This window comes from Pongo abelii, chromosome 6 (genome assembly GCF_028885655.2).
Source record: "Pongo abelii isolate AG06213 chromosome 6, NHGRI_mPonAbe1-v2.0_pri, whole genome shotgun sequence".
NCBI classification, from domain to species: Eukaryota; Metazoa; Chordata; class Mammalia; order Primates; family Hominidae; genus Pongo; species Pongo abelii.
Window position 1 is genome coordinate 130592370 of NC_071991.2, and position 19573 is coordinate 130611942.

The window sequence follows — 19573 nt, forward strand, 5'->3', positions numbered from 1 at the left end:
AGTCAGAATAAAGATAAATGAAGACACTCATTACAAGACTTATGAAGTTGCAGCTGGTTTAGCTTTCCTGCGCGCCCACGAGACGGAGAAGGAAAACTACGACTCCCAGAGTGCTTAGAGCGAACACGCGCGTCGTGGCCTCAAAACTTGCTCCCTTAGTCCCGCCTCCTCACTTCAGTGATTGGATTTTCCACTTACGCGCCTCTGGAATTGTCTTCACCCATTGGTGGAGACTCCAGCGGGGTCAAATACAGAATTTACGCACCCTTGGCTTCCTTGGAGCCTAGCGGCTCTCCCCGCGTCCAAGATGGCGGCAGAAGCAGCTGGTGGGAAATACAGAAGCACAGTCAGCAAAAGCAAAGACCCCTCGGGGCTGCTCATCTCTGTGATCAGGTGAGGGAGGCAGGAGGCAGGGTCTGGGGACTGGGGGCAGCGGCTCGACCTCCGCTTTGGAAGGGAGAAGGGTTAGCTGGGTCCCACCCTGCTCTCCCTTCCCTTTCCTCCTTGCCTCCCGCAGCCCCTCCCCAGGGCTCTAACCCCTCCCCAGGGCCCCAGCAATTTCCCCCCACCTTTTTTTTCTGGGGTTAGCTGTAGAGAGAGGAGCCCCGCCTCAGTCTTTTCTTTAGGGGCAGCACCTTCTATTACAGTCCCGGGATCCCAAAGCACGCTATTTGGGTTTGGTAGAGAAAACCAGGTGTAAAGGTGTGTTTATTGATTCCTAAAATGCTTATTTATTTTGCGTCTTGTTTCCTGGACTTTGGGGTGTAAGGCCTTGGAGTCCGGAGACTCCTGTCACGAGTTGCAGATTTGTGTTTTCACACTCTGGATACTTTCAACCACCTGTGCGTGGCCACAGCCACAAATACAAGAATCTGCAGTGAGCTGGTAGGAGGACTGGGTTTGAAGGCACACATCGGTTTTCAATTTTTTGCTCTGCCTCCGTATTCTGGTCCATTCCTTAAAAAACAACCAAACCAATTTCAAATTATCCTTCATGCACTGCTCCTCTGCACCTCCCAGAAGATTAGGGTGGGGGTGGAGTGGGAGTGGTGGATCTTTTAGGAGCTTTTTTTAAAAAAGCGAAATATAGTGAGGATGGGGGAACCCTTTCAAGAACCTTGGATATGATACAGGTACTGACTAAAACCAATCTAAATAAAATTTATTATGGCACGTTTTTTACGTTGTTGGCATTTGAATTTCAACTTATTTATTTTTCATAAACAAACACTCTTATTTTTCCCCACCTATGCTAAACTTTTGTTTGAGTTCTTGCAAGGCTCCTGGAATGTGTTGATCATCTTTTCAAAACCCAGGGCCCAACATTATCTGGTAGGTACTAAGCACTTCAATGAATGAATATATCAAACCATTAGAACAGCTTAGCACTCACTGACAAAGACACATCTTATGGGTCTTATTTAGGAGGCTTTAAGATTATGGCCTATTAAATCATTACTTTAATTTTCTTTTGGGCTTAAGAGAAAAAAATCTCTGTGTGGAAATGCTTAATATACTTGGTAGGCCATACAGAGGAAGTGCTGTTGTATTGTGACTCTGTAGGCCCACATTCTCGCTGTGACAATGCGCAGGTAGTGTAGATGTATCTCATTATACTAGAATTCCAATAAGAATGTTTGTTGTTTCCCATCTGAATTTCCTGTGGAATTAGAATACCAGGACATTATTTGGATCCTTTTTTGAACTTGTTTTTTCTACCTTATAGTCAACATTTATTTAAACGATAGGTATTTAGTGCCAGTTGATAGTATGGCGTCTGGCACGTATTACATATTTAATAATATTTGTTGACTGAATGAGTAAATGCCCTGAGTTTTGCAAAGATGAAGCAGGCACAGTGTTACCCTTGAGGAGAGTATAGTTTACCTGGGGGATAAAACATGTCAGTAAAAATGATGACATAAGACTACGAGAGAGACATGTTACGGAAATCCAGGAGGAGTGGCTGTTTCTAATGAAAGTGAAATGTGTCATCTCATCTGTGTACTTTTGATTCTCCAGGCTGTTCCCATTTCTTTTATGCTATTTGTATTTTCTTCAGGGCCAGTTGAATTTACTCTAAATGTCATATTTTTGAAAACAGCATGAAAGCCAACCTAAAGCTTTTTTTACTAATGCTAATTCAGAACATACATTGCCTTTGCTTGACCATTCCTTAATGTTCTCCAGGAGGAATCCCCTACTACTTGATGGCTAAGATTTTGTGGTTATCCATCCATCTCTTATGCCAGTTTATTAATATATGACCTTCATTTTATCACTGTGATTTAGGCCTAGGCATTTTTTACTTTGATCTCTGTTGTGCATTATATTGCTTTTCTTTTCTTTTTTTTTGAGACAGAGTCTTGCTCTGTCCCCAGGCTGGAGTGCAGTGGCGTGATCTCGGCTCACTGCAACCTCCGCCTCCTGGGTTCAAGCGATTCTTCTGCTTCAGCTTCCTGTGTAGCTGGGATTATAGGCGCGCGCCACCACACCCACCTAATTTTTGTATTTTTGGTAGATACAGGGTTTCACCATATTGGGCAGGATGGTCTCGATCGCTTGACCTTGTGATCTGCCTGCGTTGGCCTCCCAAAGTGCTGGGATTACAGGCATGAACCACCGTGTCCAGCCCTCATTTTTCTACTTTATCCTTGACCACCTCAGATCACTGAATAACACTTCTGTTATATGGTTTTTACAAGCATGGTGTAAGGGAATGTCTAGACCTAGTATCCTGGGCAAGTTTAGTAAGGCTTGGGATGCATTGTTATATATGACCTTAAGACCGAATGGTGTTGGTGTTTGTATTTCAACATTTCTTTGAGTCACAGGGAGATTTTGGTGTTGGAGTGAGGATGTTTGTAGCTATAACTTCCTGTTATTTCCTTCCTAATATGCTTTTGAACATACCCAGTGGTTTAAATTTTATAAACAGTGGTAGTGAATGAGAGGACAATGGTAGTATTACTTTGGTGTTTGGGATGGGGAATGGGGGGGAGAGTCCTGCGCGTAAGAGAACCAGGTATATATATTTCTTGTTAGTAAATTGTGCTGTCACTTGGAAGTTGCTTCTTTATTTCTGTTCAATTTATGTCCTTTGTGTTTCCCTTCTTGCAACATTGTATTCATTATTCCTTTTTTTTTTTTTTTTTAAGACGTAGTCTTGGAGTCTGCTCTGTCACCCAGGCTGGAGTGCAGTGGCGCAATCTCAGCTCACTGCAAGCTCCGCCTCCTGGGTTCACGCCATTCTGCCTCAGCCTCCCGAGTAGCTGGAACTACAGGCATGCGCCACCACACCCGACGAATGTTTTGTATTTTTAGTAGAGGCAGGGTTTCACCATGTTAGCCAGGATGGTTTTGATCTCCTGACCTCGTGATCCGCCCACCTCGGCTTCCCAAAGTGCTGGGATTACAGGCGTGAGCCACCGTGCCTGGCCTGCATTCATTTTTCTTAATTCCTCATATAAAACTTTGATTATCTCCTCCTATCTTTAACATTTTTTTCAAATTCTCTCCCAAAGACTATAGCTTTCCTGGTTGCTTTGGCAACAAGCCACAAAAAGGAAAACCCATGTTAGGCTCCTGTTTATAAGGTCTGAGCATTCCTAACATGTACCGGGTACTTGCTAGCTCCTTTCATGTTTCCATGGACTTATTTTGTCACAAAATAGGTTACCAACAGTTAGAGAGTCTACTGTCTTTTGAAAAGTTTGATCAGTTTAGCTTTTTTAAAAATATCTTTTTGTATCACTGAGTAGTAGTTTTTCTTTTTTGAATAGTGAATGTTAAAAACGCTCCTTTAATTCTGTTGCTCACATCTGTAAAAATGTCATTTCTGTACTACATTATGTATCATAAAATTTTGTATTTTTTCAGTGCTTTTCCTAACAGTTGGGGTAGCATTTATTGTTAGTCATTTTTAATATTGTATTCAAAAAACTACAGGTGGATAAGGGTTTGACTTAAGGACAGAGTAAGTATAGACATGGGGAATATCCAAATCTCATCGCTATTTCCAGCCCTTGTACTAAATAGTTAAATAATGACTCTATTTTGCTAGTATAAAGTATTTAAATTTTAAAGCATTTAAAAGCCAAAAATAAAGATGAAGTATAGTGTAATTGTAATGCAAGTATTATATGATTTTTTAAGTGCTTTGAGACTCAAATAAAAATGCTTAATTATTTAAAAATTATCGAATAAAAATATTTCAGGGCAGTCAGATGTTTCAAAGGGTGGACTTCCAGGGCTTTACAGAAGAGGCCCTCAGGCCGGTGAGGTGGGGCTTTGTGAGAGGACAGATAGTGGTTGGGATTCAGTTTGTCGGAGGCTACTGCCAACTGCAGCTTTTGGTTTTAAGTCTTGCCACTGGCCCTTTAAAATGGAACTAACTGGGGGGACAGAATCCTGATTACCTGCTGATGTGTGATGTATGATTTGGACAGTTTTACACACACACAGACACACACCTACTTTTCTGTTGACCTGCTGATGTACGATTTGGATGTTTTATACACACACACACACACACACGTGCACACACACATACAATTTTTCTACTTTTCTGTTGATTTCCTTTGCCAACCTTTTGTTTGGTGGGAAGTCAGAGGAGGCAGCCTCTCTAGATGGGAAGTAAGAAAGATGGCATTTTGGAGATATTTTATTTCTGTGAGTTCTTGCCAGATTTTTAATTGGGAAATGTGTCTGCCACTTACTGTTAGGTGATTTGCTTTCCAATTAAATGTTGTCTCTCTTTATAACTTGGCCTGTAATAGCCAGTTTAATTGGGAATACAAACTTTGGTTGTGACTTCAGGAGACCTTATTGAAACCTTGGAGCAGAGCTTTTGAAGACACACTCTGGTTACAGATGTCAAGGAGGTTTGAAGGCAGTGGAAGGCTCACATTTTCATCAACTTTTATGTCTTCACAGAAGTTGAAATTTCAAAAACTTAGAAAATCCTTTATTGTAGACACCTGTTAAATTCCCTTCCTCCTTGGAGAGTATTTTGGTCAGCCCTGTGTTTAATTCAAAGTAAACTGTGTTGAAGGGGTCCAGGCTTTGACCAGGGCTTTGAACAAACAGCTTTGAGGCTCGTGACACAGTTTGTGGCAGGAAAGGAAAGTAGTCACTCTGTTCTGAGCCGAGTCTTGGAAGTTGGGTTAGGTGTTAATGTTCTTTCCATCACCATCTCTTCTTTTCATTTGAGCCCATCACATAATGGTGTTTGGTTTCTAGCTCTCTTTGTATCCTGGGACATCTTGGCCCTACTGATGCTGTGTTGTTTGAAATTACTACTAGAATACCCAGAAACAGTGCTTTCAGGAAGTCCTGGGATGTCTGGCAGCATATGTGAATGTAAGGGGCAACACAATTACCATACTCTGGCTCAGAATTAGTGTCGTGGACCCATGTCTTAGTGTACCTCGTGTAACTGTTAACACTGGGATTTCCTGAAGGCTTTGAGGCCTGTAGTATTGATGGTGGTGGTATGGTCAGCTTTTTTCAAGCCATTATTTGTACATAGATGTGGTCACAGCCTGTGGTGAGAAGTGCTGTGGTGGTGTGTTGTAGTTGAAACTTGCTGTATTACCTGTGTAACCTTGGAACAGTTACTTAAAACCACCGCATCTTAGTTTCCTCATTTGGAAAGTGGGCTAATACAATCTGTGTTTTTTTGGAACATCACATGAGATGAGAGTATATAAAAGTGCCTAGCACAGTTTGGCACACAGTAGGCACTCATACGTTCATTTCCTCCTTTCTAGGATCTGTAGCCTCTTTTGTTAAGAAGATTCTTTTGATATTAATAAATTTGCCGGATAGCAACCAGGCTATAATGTTAATTTTCCACCAGAAATAACCTTGATGCATTGACTAGAGTGATTCCATTTGTCAGGATGTTGTCTTTGTAACCAGGAAATCTTGTACAGCTGAATTAAGATAGTAATTATTTGGTAATTTGAGAGTCAACTGCAGAAGCTAGATTTAAATGTATGTATGGTTATGTGTGTATATAAAACATGTAAAATATAAACACACATAAAATATAAAACATTTATTAGATTAAAAGACTGAAAAGACTATAAACAAGCAAATCAAGGGGCCCAATACTCTGTTGAGATAATCCTTGTTGTCCTTTATAAAAAGGACAACAATATTGTGTATTGTACAAATTTATAAAGACTAGAGTCATAGGAACATTGTCCAGCAATCTCATTTCCCAAAATATTACCTGTTTTTCTTTTTCAGGTTTTCGTATGGATCTTGTCCATGTATATACATTTTTTAAAATATTGCTATACAGTCTTCATAGTTATATAAGTTTTTTTAAGTGGAGGAATTAAACATATACAGAACAGTAGAGAAGAAAAAAATCACCCATAGTTTAATTTCTTTCTTTTTTTTTTTTTTTGAGGCAGAGTCTTGCTTTGTCACCTAGGCTGGAGTGCAGTGGCGCCATCTCAGCTCTCTGCAGCCTCTGCCTCCTGGATTCAAGCGATTCTCCTGCCTCAGCCTCCTGAGTAGCTGGGATTACAGGCACCACGCCCAGCTAATTGAACGTATTTTTAGTAGAGACAGAGTTTCACCATGTTGGCCAGGCTGGTCTCAAACTCCTGACCTCAGGTGATTGGCCTGCCTCGGCCTCCCGAAGTGTTGGGATTATAGGCGTGAGCCACCGTCCCCGGCCCACTTGTATTTTCTTCGCCAGCATTATCCACTATTAATGCTTTTGCTTCCAGTTTAAGAAAAAAAAAATCACTCTATTGTTTTAAAAATAGTACCCTCATGATAAATAATTCAAACAATGAAAATGCAGAAAACCGTGAAGATGAAAGTAAGAAAAATTATTTCAAATTTTATCCTCTATAAGTTATTGTCGTTGATATTAGATGAACCTAATTCCAGACCCCTCCCTTTTCTATGTGAATGTATGTGTGTATATGAAATGTTGATGGCCAGAACTAATTTTTTATTAAATATGGGATCTTACTCTGTATACTAATTTTATTTGTCCTCCTTTTTGAGGTATACATGTATATGCTAGAGTGCGCAAATCTTAAGTTTATGGCTTGAATTTAAGTTTATGGCGTGAATTTTTACGTGTGTAACCACTGTCCAGCTGGAGATACGGAACACTTCCAGCATCCTAGAATGATCTTTTTCTACCAGTTTTTTCCAGTAGTTTTTTTTTTTGTGTGTGTAAGGATATCCATTTCCAACACCACTTGTTAAAAAGACTATCCTTTCTGTATTTGCTTTCTTTTGCAACTTTGTCAAAAACCAATTTACTTTATATGTGTGGGTTTATTTCTTGACTTTCTAGTCTGTTCCATTCATGTTTATATTGATAACAATACTGCACTGTCTTGATTACTGCTTTTTAAAGTTATGAAGACATAGTGTAAGCCCTTTAACTGTTTTTTTTTTTTTTTGAGACAGAGTCTTGCTCTGCTGCCCAGGCTGGAGTGCAATGGCACGATCTCGGCTCACTGCAACCTCTGACTCCTGGGTTCAAACGATTCTCCTGCTTCAGCCTCCTGAGTAGCTGGGATTATAGGCGTGTGCCACCATGCCCGGCTAATTTTTGTATTTTTGGTAGAGACGGGGTTTCACCATGTTGGTCAGGCTGGTCTTGAACTCGTGACCTCAAGTGACCCACTTGCTTCGGCCTCCCAAAGTGCAGGGATTACAGCCGTGAGGCACCTTGCCTGGCCCCTTTAACTTTATTCTACTTTTTCAAAGTAGTTTTGGGTCTTCTAGGTTGTTTGCATTTTCTTACAAATTTTAGAGTAAACTAGTCAGTTTCTGCAATCAAACCTGCTGGGATTTTGATTGGGATTAATATATGGAATTGACATCTTAACATTGAGTCTTCTGATCCATGGATGGGGGGTATATATGTCCATTTAATTCCTCTTCAATTTATCTCAGCAATTGTGTGTGTGTGTGTGTGTATAGATTTTAGTGTCTAGGTTTATATGTCTTTGGTCAGATTTCTATTTTAGGCCACTTCAAGTTGTGCTACAGTTCATGGAATGTTGATGTTCATTTAAAAATGCATTTTTTTTCCCTTGGTGTTTTGTTTCATATAGTTTGTGGTGCTATGCTAGTTCACTAGTTTTTTCTGCTATTCCTAATCTCTTGTTAATCCTATCTAATATTATTTTTATCTTAGATTGTACTTTTCAATCTAATATACAGAAGTTTATCTTCTTTGTCTGGAAGTTTGATTTGGGTCTTTTTCATGTCTCTGCTTACATGTTTAACTTTTCCTGTAGCTTTGTGAACAAATGGAATATGGGTATTATAACAGTTTTAATGTCCTTGTCTACTAATTTTATCATCTGTGTCATTTCTGGGTTTCCATTGATTAATTTTTTTTCCCTCTTCCTTTACATGCCTTGCAGTTTTTTTTTTTTTTTTTTTTTTTTTTGAGACAGAGTCTAGCTCTCTTGCCCAGGCTGGAGCGCAGTAGTGCGATCTCTGCTCACTGCAACCTCCGCCTCCCAGGCTCAAGTGATCCTCCCCGCTCAGCCTCCCAAGTTGCTGAGACTATAGTTGTGTGCCACTGTGCCTGGCTAATTTTCATATATTTTTTAGGTTTTGCTATGTTGCTCAGGCTGGTCTTGAATTCCTGGCCTCAAGCAATCCGCAGGCCTCAGCCTGTGAGCCTCCACACCCGGGCACCTTGTAGTTTTTGAGTTGATGCTAGACGTTGTCAGTTTTATCTTGATGGTGGTTGGTTTTGGATATTTTTGTATTCTACTATTCTTGAGCTTTGTTTTGAGATGTGGTTAAGTTACTCGGAAGCAATTTGGTCTTCTCAGGCCTTGTTTTATGTTTTGCTAGTTGGGAGCAGAGCAACATTTAGTCTAGTGCTAAGTTTGTCTCACTACTGTGACAAAATTGTTTTGAGTATTCCACTCAGTACCCTAAGAATTATGAAATTTTTTCACTCTGGCCTGGGGGGATAGGCACTATTTCCAGCCCTATGTGAGTTCAGATCATTATTTCCTCTAATCCTTTCAGGTTGTTATTTTCCTGGCCTTAGGTAGTTACTTATCACACGTGTGCTGATCAGTACCCAGCTGATGACCCTCTACATATCTGCAGACTTCTGTGTGCAGCTCTTTCCCATCTCCATTACTGCCCTGCAGATTCTAACCACCTTAATAGGCAGTGTTTTGAAACCCGTTTTGTTTATTTGTTTGTTCGTTACTTTGTCAGTCCCTGTTATTTCTTCTGGGCCTGAAGTAGAAGTCCATCAGTACTTCTTATTTTAAAAAAAATCTCTAAAGGTACTATTTTGGATTGCATCTTCTCAGAGAGGAAGAATAAGATATTCAAATGTGCTGTTTAAAGTGATGGCAGCTGGGTGCAGTGATATATGCCTGTAGTCCCAGCTACTCTAGAGGCTGAGGTAGGAGGATTGCTTGAGCTCAGGAGTTCAAGTCCCGTTGGGGCAGCATAGTAAGCCATGAAATAAATTATGACCCTGGTCCTTATAGTGGCCAGTTTTTTTTATGTGCTAGGGGTTTAGCTTTGAAAAACATAGATGTGTACAGTTTAACAGGAAGTAATAAGGGAAAATTCTTGTATTACATTTGACACTGTTGGTAAGAAAATATTTCAAGGTTCTTAGGAGACCCTTTTCTGAGTTTTATTTATTCTTTTGAAAGTATAAAGTCTTTGTCAAAATAAAGTAGAATATAATTAAAAATATTTTTCCATTTAAAACCTATTCATTGTGCTGAATAATATGGGAGAATTATACTAAAAATATCACTTGAGAGCTTGTTAGAAATGCAGAATCTCAGATCCTACCTGATCTACCTGAGCTGAATCTGCATTTACACAAGATTCCCAGGTGATTTGAAAGCACGATAAAGTTTAGGTAGCCTTTAGAACAAGAAACCCCAGGCTTGAAATGTTCTCAACACATAGAAATGATAAATGCTAGTGACGATGGATATCCTGAATACCCTGATGGTTTGGCTGTGTCCCCACCCAAATCTCATCTTGAATTGTAGCTCCCATAATTCCCATATGTCATGGGAGGGACCTGGTGGGAGGTAATTTAATCATGGGGGCGTGTCTTTCCTGTGCTGTTCTCATGATAGTGAATAAGTCTCGTGAGATCTGATGGTTTTATAAATGAGAGTTCCCCTGTACAAGCTCTCTCTTGCCTGCTGTCATGTAAGATGTGATTTTGCTCCTCATTCGCCTTCTGCCATGATTGTGAGGCCTCCTCAGCCATGCTGAACTGTGAGTCAGTTAAACCTCTTCCCTTTATAAATTACCTAGTCTCAGGTATGTCTTTATTGGCATCTTGAGAACAGACTAATACACCTGACTTGATCATTACACAGTCTGTGAATATTACAAAATCACATGTGTGCCATAAATATGTACAAATATTTTGCATTAATTAAAAGAGATACAAGAAGCCAATTGCAATTGTTAAAATTTTTTTTCTGAGATAAACATTATATAGATATGTTTTTTAAAAAAGCATTCTTTTTTTTGAGACAGGGTCTCACTCTGTCACCCAAGCTGGAGTGCAGTGGTGTGATCTCAGCTCACTTCATCCTCTGCCTCCCAAGCTCAAGCAATTCTTGTGCCTCAGCCTCCTGAGTAGCTGGGGCTACAGGTGTGTGCCACCATGCCCAGCTAGTTTTTGTATTTTTTGTAGACAGGGAGTTTCACCATGTTGGCCAGGCTGGTCTCAAACTCCTGGCCTCAAGCAATCTGCCTGCCTTGGCCTCCCAAAGTGCTGGGATTACATGAGCCACGTGCCTGGCCTATTTGACAGATCTTTTAATTTTTGTACATGGTTGAAAATTCCATAAACATTTATATGTGTGTGTGTGTGTTTACATATGTATATGTTGGGGGGAGGGAAGTTGGTGGGAAACAAGGTTGATTGATTGATGTTTTAATAGATTAGTATATTACAGAAGTGCTATATATTCTTTATGTCCTCTTCCCTCTCCCCTAGACACTTTAACAATAACATATTAAAGTGTCCCTGATTTCTGCATTTAAGAAATCTGCTTCAATTTGTGTAACCCAGAATTTCCAAAATTTGACCACATAACCTCTTAATTTTTTGTAAAACATTGTTTCTGGGAACTCACCAGAAAACAAGATCACTGTGGACAATGCTTGAAGGAGGATGTGGGGCTGCAATAGAAGTAGAAAAAGAGGTAGAGTTCGGTGAAGTAAGAGTAGGGGGTAGATTTTAAGTTGACTTTGTCAACCTTGGTCTCAGTTTTATGCCTTAGTGGGGTGATTTTACTTAATATTAGATAATGACCTTTGTTGCCTAATAGATTTATAGCTTTTGGTCCCCAGAAGTGTTCTGTAACTGAGTTAATTGAAATATTGAAAAACTGTATGTGTTGGGTGTAGTAATTGGCCCTAAGTGCTGTCTGAAGCAAGACACCAATGAATTTTCAATTGACTTTAAAGCAAAAATTGTTTACTGTCACTTGATATTAAATACATCTCTTTGTACTGTTAGGGGATGTTGTTTTTATGCATCAGAAAACTTTTTCAGAGGGACTTGTCATTGTGAATTGCTATCAATTGGGATGGGATTATCTTATATTTTGTGTGCTCTAATAAGACATAATTAAGAAATAAGCAGTCACAATGTATAATTGAATATAATAAAATCCGATTTAAAAGTGTAATGTAGATTTGGTTATGCTTTGAGTGAAGCCGTATCTTATGTGATTATACACTGATACACATCTTGAACATTTCTTTAATGTGTAATTTTTTACACATTAAACTCATAATTCTGAGTAACTCAGAATTATGATGAGGGTCTCTTATTTTTATAATTCACTGGGAGCATTTATAGTCTATTAGTCATATACAAAATGTTCTGCTTAGAATCATAGGCTTGGAAAACTTATTTAACTTGTTTCTTTAGTGTTTATATTCTTAACTATCTCTTTTCCTCTTCAGTTTGTACTTTCACTCTATTCATACTTAGGACAGGCTTTTGTTTCCCTGATGACATAATAGGTATATGGTGCTGTCAGCCATTTCTTAGATTGGCCCTTTAGTATTTTAAAGGCAAAGAGAACCTGACTGTTACACTGTGAAATTAGGGCTGAATAGATATAATAACTTAACCTAATGTCTTCTGGTTAAAAGCAGTTTGGGAAAGAAAACAGGATTTATGTTATAAAGAATCACATCAGCTCTAGACTCTTTTTTTCTTGTGTTGGGATCAGTAGCAACAGGAATATTATGTTCTGGAAAGATCAGTAAGCTAATAATTACCTTTTTTCCATCTTGGAGTGAGGTTCTGAAACTAGTGAACTCTTCAGCATTTGTTGAGAGTTTATGCTTAGTTTTTGCCTTATGATAATGTGTTAGAATATTTTGTAACTAAATCAGGATGACTCCTTCTCTATCTGGTACTCTTTCCATTATGCAGTGAAATCCAAAATTTCACTGGGGCCAACATCGCACCACTGCACTCCAGCCTGAGCGACAGAGCTAGCTAGACTCTGTCTGGAAAAAAAAAAAAAAAAAGAAAAAAAAAGAAATTTCAACTGGAATTGTCCCAACAAGAGAGAAGGTAGCACTGATTGGGTGGTTCAGATGCTTGATGAGTAGAAAAGGCAGGGATTCGGTGACATAGTTTATCCACTTAGGGGCCCATTTTGAGTACTTTTAAGAGGGGTCACTGAGATTTGATTCTTATTGTACATTGTGCTCTGTAGAGCTGTTGCTTCCTGATAAGTGATTTTTGGATATGTGAAGCTCTTCTTGTAATTAGTTTTTCTGAGTTGCTTGAAGGGATTTCCATTAATTGTTTTGTTAATCTTTATTATTCCTGGAGGAGAGGTCACTGGATGCCAACAAGGAATGTCTTTAGTAGACAATTAAGCCCATTAACTGTTTTCAGAAAGCATGACTTAATGCTAACTATTCTGCAGGTGTAGCCAAAATTCAGGTGTATTACATTAAATATTTCTTATAGCCAGTTAATTAGTTTAGTTATCTGGGGCTGTATTAGGCAGCTAATTCTTGTGGATTTGCCAAGAATCTGTGTTGCTTCTGACTAAGGAGAGTGACTGATAACATCTCTCTTGAAAAATTAACCAACCAAAATAACACTGCCTGTGTTTTAAAGTGTGGTGTATTAGTCTGCTTGGGCTGCCATAACAAAACACCAAAGATTAGGTGGCTAAACCAATAGAAATGTATTTTCTCACAGTTCTGGAGGCTACAAGTTCAAGATCAACCCATCAGGGCTGGTTTCTAGAGAAGCCTCTCTGCTTGTAAATGGCTCCCTTGCTCTGCTGTCACATGGCCTTTGCTGTGTAAATGTGTGGAGAGGGCTTCTCCTTCCTTTTCCTTTCTTCTAAGGACATCAGTCCTTTTGGATTAAGGCCCACCCCTATAACCTCACTTAACCTTTATTACCTTCTTTGTAGGCTGTGTATCCAAATACAATAACATTGAGAGTCAGAGATTCAACATTCGAATTTGTGAGGGACACAGTTCAGTTTGTAACAGGTGGTACCCTGGGCACTCTTATTATTTTGATAAAATCTCCAAAACTGCTTCTAGAGTGACAATTTCTCATCACCTACAGGTAGTCTTGAGGCTCGGGCAAGAGCCCTGGTCAAGCTGTTAATTTTTCACAATTGTTTGTCAATCTTACTGCATGCTTTTCTGGCTTATATTAAAATTAATAAAACATAATTTGATCTATTTAGTCCTGTAAGTTCCCAAAATTCTAGACTTAAATTAAAATGAATTGTTGGAAAACTTTGTACCTGGGCTGTATTCAAATCTTTCAAAATCTCTAGGCCTGAATTGAGTTTCAATGTTATGTTCTTGAAGGAACTTACAAGAAATGGCCATGTAAGATTTGTGACTTTGTCTGTTTTCAGAAGATTGTTAACGACATCTTTTACTATATTAGGTCTTCCATGTTTTTTAAGTGAAAGATTTCTTTTAGAATTTAGGACTAGTTCAAAATTTGCTTCCTTAAAGGAACTGGAGTCCATATTTTTTGAGAATGAGAATTATATCATATGATGTGTCTCCTTTTGCCTGGGCTGCTAGGAAGCTCAGATTTAGTTTGGGGGCTCGCTTCATATTAACTTTGCTTGCCCATATGATCTGCATAGTTGTCTTTTACATTTATTTGGTGTTGTTCAGCTCTGCATCTCTTTAGTCCCACTTTCTCATTTGTATTTTACTTTTTATTGTTTATATTCTTGCGCAAACCATCTCACATCTTTTTTGGGAAGAGGTGGGATATAATTAAAATGAAACTTGAATGTAGATATTGTTACTCAGTTTCACCATTAAATACTGGTTGAAAGGTTATCAGTCTTTGGCTGGGTGCTCACCCCCAAGTAGCTTCATAGAACATTCAGAGTAAAAGCTCACAAACTTGGGCCTGGTCTGGCTCCCAGTTTTCTCCTTGATTCATTTCCTGTCACTGTCACTCTTTCTCAAGTCTCTAAAGCCACATTGACATCCTTGCCATTCCATGTTTCTTGAGCAGGCTAAACACACCCTGTTTCAGGGTCTGTTCTCTCTAGAATCAGCTTCCCAGATAGTGCCCTTTCTCTCTCACTTTCTAGTAGGCTGTATTCAAATGCCGTCTTTATCCGAGAGGCCCTCCCTGGCCTCCTTATATGAAGTAGCCTCCTTCCTCCTTGCCTGTCTTGGCTTTTGCGTAGCTGTTACCTCCCAGCTCCCCTCACTAGAACGTAAGCTTCATGAGGGAGGGATTGGTTTTGTTCATTGCTGTATGTATCTCTAGGCCCTTAGAACTGTGCCTGGTAAGTAATAGATACTTAGTGAATATTTGTTGAATGAATAAGTGAATTAAATAGGGTCACGAGCAACTATTTGTTCTTTTCCACAGATTTTTGAGCATGCATTTCATGTGAGACAATTTAGTTGCAATTGTTTCTTAAGGCTGGGAACTGTCCTCCATGACCTCTCTAGATCCTGCATTGCACTGCTGCTCATTACTTAGCTTTTACTAAGCACTTAATGTACCAGGCACTGTAAGAATATAGAGAAAAGGTCTGATCTCAGTTCAGAAATAAATATCCTCAGGAACTTTAGAAAGGGATAGGCTTTAGGGGATTTGGGCTACCAATGTTGTGATTCATAGATTATTTATTTTGTTCCCAATAATATATCAGCCAACACTTCTGTCACACTTTATATTTTCAAAGCACATTCACACGTTTCTCCAGTCCTAACAATATCCTGGCAAGGCAGGTATTCTTATTATCTTACCTGTTTTACAAAGAAAAACACAGACCCAGAAAAGTTAAGTCACTTACCGAAGGTCAAGCAACTTGAAAGTTGCAGAGCTCTGTTTGAATCTGGGTGTTTTAAAATTCCAGAACCTGTGTTCCTTTAATGTGTATGTGGATGGCTCTTGTTTGATATACTTGATGAGGTAGTAAGAGACTTTCTTGGTGTATTCCTAATGGTAGTATTCTAGATTTGGGTTTTTCTTTTTGCATCCTTTTATTCCACTTGAGTGATGAGTCACTTTTGGTGACTGACCTTATTTTCACAGGTGTGCTTTTTCCTTTATTTGATCTTTCTTTTGTCTTTAAGAACAATACTGACTTTTATGTATCTTCTCCTGTCTGGACTCCGTTACTCTGTTAAGACCAAAGTGAAAGCAAAATTGCTCCACAGAAGGAACCAGTGATGGTGACTGGTTATTTTCCTTTCAAAACATTTGATCGGCTACACTGAAATACAGAGGCTACTATGAAAATGGGAAACAGACAAATTCAGTTTTAGATCTCCAGTTATTTACCCTGGGTTTTAATGCTTGTTTATGGGACTCACTTGGAGCTCATGGTTGTGAATCCACTAGAACTTAATAACATATTTGTTCCTACTAGATGTTGTTAACAGTAGCTTTACATGTGTACCGTGGTCCTTTTAGCCCTTTAGGTAAATAAATTCCTTCCTGGGGATTAATTAGTCATGGTTAAGATGTAATTCATCATGCAAAATATCAGAGCTATCTTAGTGAAAAATTCTTAATGATCCAGAAATGTCTTTGTGTCCAGCTTAACTGGAATCTAGTTTATTCTTTTATGTTCCTCCATGAACTTGACAATAATTTATAAGTCATAATCGTTTTGAGAATAGGAATGGAAAAAAAATCTAGAGTGATTCAATAACTTGAATACATCTTGGGTTGGCAACTTTATACCATTTGTTCTTTGATCATGTCTTTTATTTAGCTCATGCTTTAAATCTTGCCCAGATTCAAGACTGTTATTACTAAAAAAGCTGCTTGGTGCTCTCTTTCCATCCCTGTCTGCTGTTCTCTTTACATATGAACTGTGGCTTGATGAGAGTATGTGTCCTGCAGCTCAGGAGTTGAAGGCAGGAAAGATAGGATTTTGTAACATGTAGAGTAGAAAGAGCATGGATTTTGGAGTCAAATATACTTAGCTTTAATTTCAACTCTGATATTAGCTATGTGCATGTGTATATTTTACTTTACCTCTGTGAGCCTCTGATTCCTTACCTGTAAAAAGGCTGGTGATAATATTTTATTATACTAGACTGCTTTGAGGATTGTCTTAGATTAGGTATGCAAAATAACCACTGTATTGCCTGGTGTATTATAGATGCTCAGTAGTTTGTATCCTGTGCCTCACTTTCACCTTCCTTTCCAAACATGTAGAACACAGGGATGCATGTAAATTTCTGCATTTAGTTTTAAAATTTCACAAGTGGAGGATGAGTGAGAGTTGACTTGTCAGCACTTACTGTCAAAGGGATCTTGGATAATTTTTGGACTATATTTTTAAAAATGGGAGAGGAGCCAAGATGGCCGAATAGGAACAGCTCCGGTCTACAGCTCCCAGCGCGAGCGACGCAGAAGACGGGTGATTTCTGCATTTCCATCTGAGGTACCGGGTTCATCTCACTAGGGAGTGCCAGACAGTGGGCGCAGGTCAGTGGGTGAGCGCACCGTGCGCCAGCCGAAGCAGGGGCGAGGCATTGCCTCACTCGGGAAGCGCAAGGGGTCAGGGAGTTCCCCTTCCAGGGGTGACAGACGGCACCTGGAAAATCGGGCCACTCCCACCCGAATACTGTGCTTTTCCGACGGGCTTAGGAAACGGTGCCCCAGGAGAGTATAGCCTGCACCTGGCTCAGAGGGTCCTACGCCCACGGAGTCTCGCTGATTGCTAGCACAGCAGTCTGAGATCAAACAGCAAGTCAGCAGCGACGCTGGGGGAGGGGCGCCCGCCATTGCCCAGGCTCGCTTAGGTAAACAAAGCAGCCTGGAAGCTTGAACTGGGTGGAGCCCACCACAGCTCAAGGAGGCCTGCCTGCCTCTGTAGGCTCCACCTCTGGGGGCAGGACACAGACAAACAAAAAGACAGCAGTAACCTCTGCAGACTTAAATGTCCCTGTCTGACAGCTGTGAGGAGAGCAGTGGTTCTCCCAGCACGCAGCTGGAGATCTGAGAACGGGCTGACTGCCTCCTCAAGTGGGTCCCTGACCCCTGACCCCCGAGCAGCCTAACTGGGAGGCACCCCCCAGCAGGGGCAGACTGACACCTCACACGGCCGGCCAGGTACTCCAACAGACCTGCAGCTGAGGGTTCTGTCTGTTAGAAGGAAAACTAACAGAAAGGACATCCACACCAAAAGCCCATCTGTACATCACCATCATCAAAGACCAAAAGTAGATAAAACCACAAAGATGGGGAAAAAACAGAGCAGAAAAACTGGAAACTCTAAAAACCAGAGTACCTCTCCTCCTCCAAAGGAACGCAGTTCCTCACCAGCAACGGAACAAAGCTGGACGGAGAATGACTTTGACGAGCTGAGAGAAGAAGGCTTCAGACGATCAAATTACTCCGAGCTACGGGAGGATATTCAAACCAAAGGCAAAGAAGTTGAAAACTTTGAAAAAAATTTAGAAGAATGTATAACTAGAATAACCAATACAGAGAAGTGCTTAAAGGAGCTGATGGAGCTGAAAACCAAGGCTCGAGAACTACGTGAAGAATGCAGAAGCCTCAGGAGCCGATGCGATCAAATGGAAGAAAGGGTATCAGCCCTGGAAGATGAAATGAATGAAATGAAGCGAGAAGGGAAGTTTAGAGAAAAAAGAATAAAAAGAAACGAGCAAAGCCTCCAAGAAATGTGGGACTATGTGAAAAGACCAAATCTACGTCTGATTGGTGTACCTGAAAGTGACGGGGAGAATGGAAACAAGTTGGAAAACACTCTGCAGGATATTATCCAGGAGAACTTCCCCAATCTAGCAAGGCAGGCCAACATTCAGATTCAGGAAATACAGAGAACGCCACAAAGATACTCCTCGAGAAGAGCAACTCCAAGACACATAATTGTCAGATTCACCAAAGTTGAAATGAAGGAAAAAATGTTAAGGGCAGCCAGAGAGAAAGGTCGGGTTACCATCAAAGGGAAGCCCATCAGACTAACAGCGGATCTCTCGGCAGAAACCCTACAAGCCAGAAGAGAGTGGGGGCCAATATTCAACATTCTTAAAGAAAAGAATTTGCAACCCAGAATTTCATATCCTGCCAAACTAAGCTTCATAAGTGAAGGAGAAATAAAATACTTTACAGACAAGCAAATGCTGAGAGATTTTGTCACCACCAGGCCTGCCCTAAAAGAGCTCCTGAAGGAAGCGCTAAACATGGAAAGGCACAACCGGTACCAGCCACTGCAAAATCATACCGAAATGTAAAGAACATCGAGACTAGGAAGAGACTGCATCAACTAACGAGAAAAATATCCAGCTAACATCATAATGACAGGATCAAATTCACACATAACAATATTAACTTTAAATGTAAATGGACTAAATGCTCCAATTAAAAGACACAGACTGGCAAACTGGATAAAGACTCAAGACCCATCAGTGTGCTGTATTCAGGAAACCCATCTCACGTGCAGAGACACACATAGGCTCAAAATAAAAGGATGGAGGAAGATCTACCAAGCAAATGGAAAACAAAAAAAGGCAGGGGTTGCAATCCTAGTCTCTGATAAAACAGACTTTAAACCAACAAAGATCAAAAGAGACAAAGAAGGACATTACATAATGGTAAAGGGATTAATTCAACAAGAAGAGCTAACTATCCTAAATATATATGCACCCAATACAGGAGCACCCAGATTCATAAAGCAAGTCCTGAGTGACCTACAAAGAGACTTAGACTCCCACACATTAATAATGGGAGACTTTAACACCCCACTATCAACATTAGACAGATCAACGAGACAGAAAGTCAACAAGGATACCCAGGAATTGAACTCAGCTCTGCACCAAGTGGACCTAATAGACATCTACAGAACTCTCCACCCCAAATCAACAGAATATACATTTTTTTCAGCACCACACCACACCTATTCCAAAATTGACCATATACTTGGAAGTAAAGCTCTCCTCAATAAATGTAAAAGAACAGAAATTGTAACAAACTGTCTCTCAGATCACAGTGCAATCAAGCTAGAACTCAGGATTAAGAATCTCACTCAAAACCGCTCAA

The 19573-nt window shown here is 40.0% G+C and overlaps 1 protein-coding gene across 9 annotated transcripts in view; it reads left to right on the plus strand.

Annotated features, from left to right (window-relative positions):
* The first annotated feature begins 260 nt into the window (after positions 1 to 260).
* The window catches only part of EXOC4 (exocyst complex component 4), an 870395-nt gene continuing 851082 nt past the window's right edge, over positions 261 to 19573 (plus strand). For 8 of the 9 annotated variants that reach the window (XM_054558840.2, XM_054558838.1, XM_054558839.1 and 5 more), the window contains exon 1: positions 261 to 393. In XM_054558840.2, coding sequence (XP_054414815.1) covers positions 308 to 393 — 86 coding nt within the window. In that variant the 5' untranslated portion in view covers positions 261 to 307. 9 annotated transcript variants of the gene reach the window in all.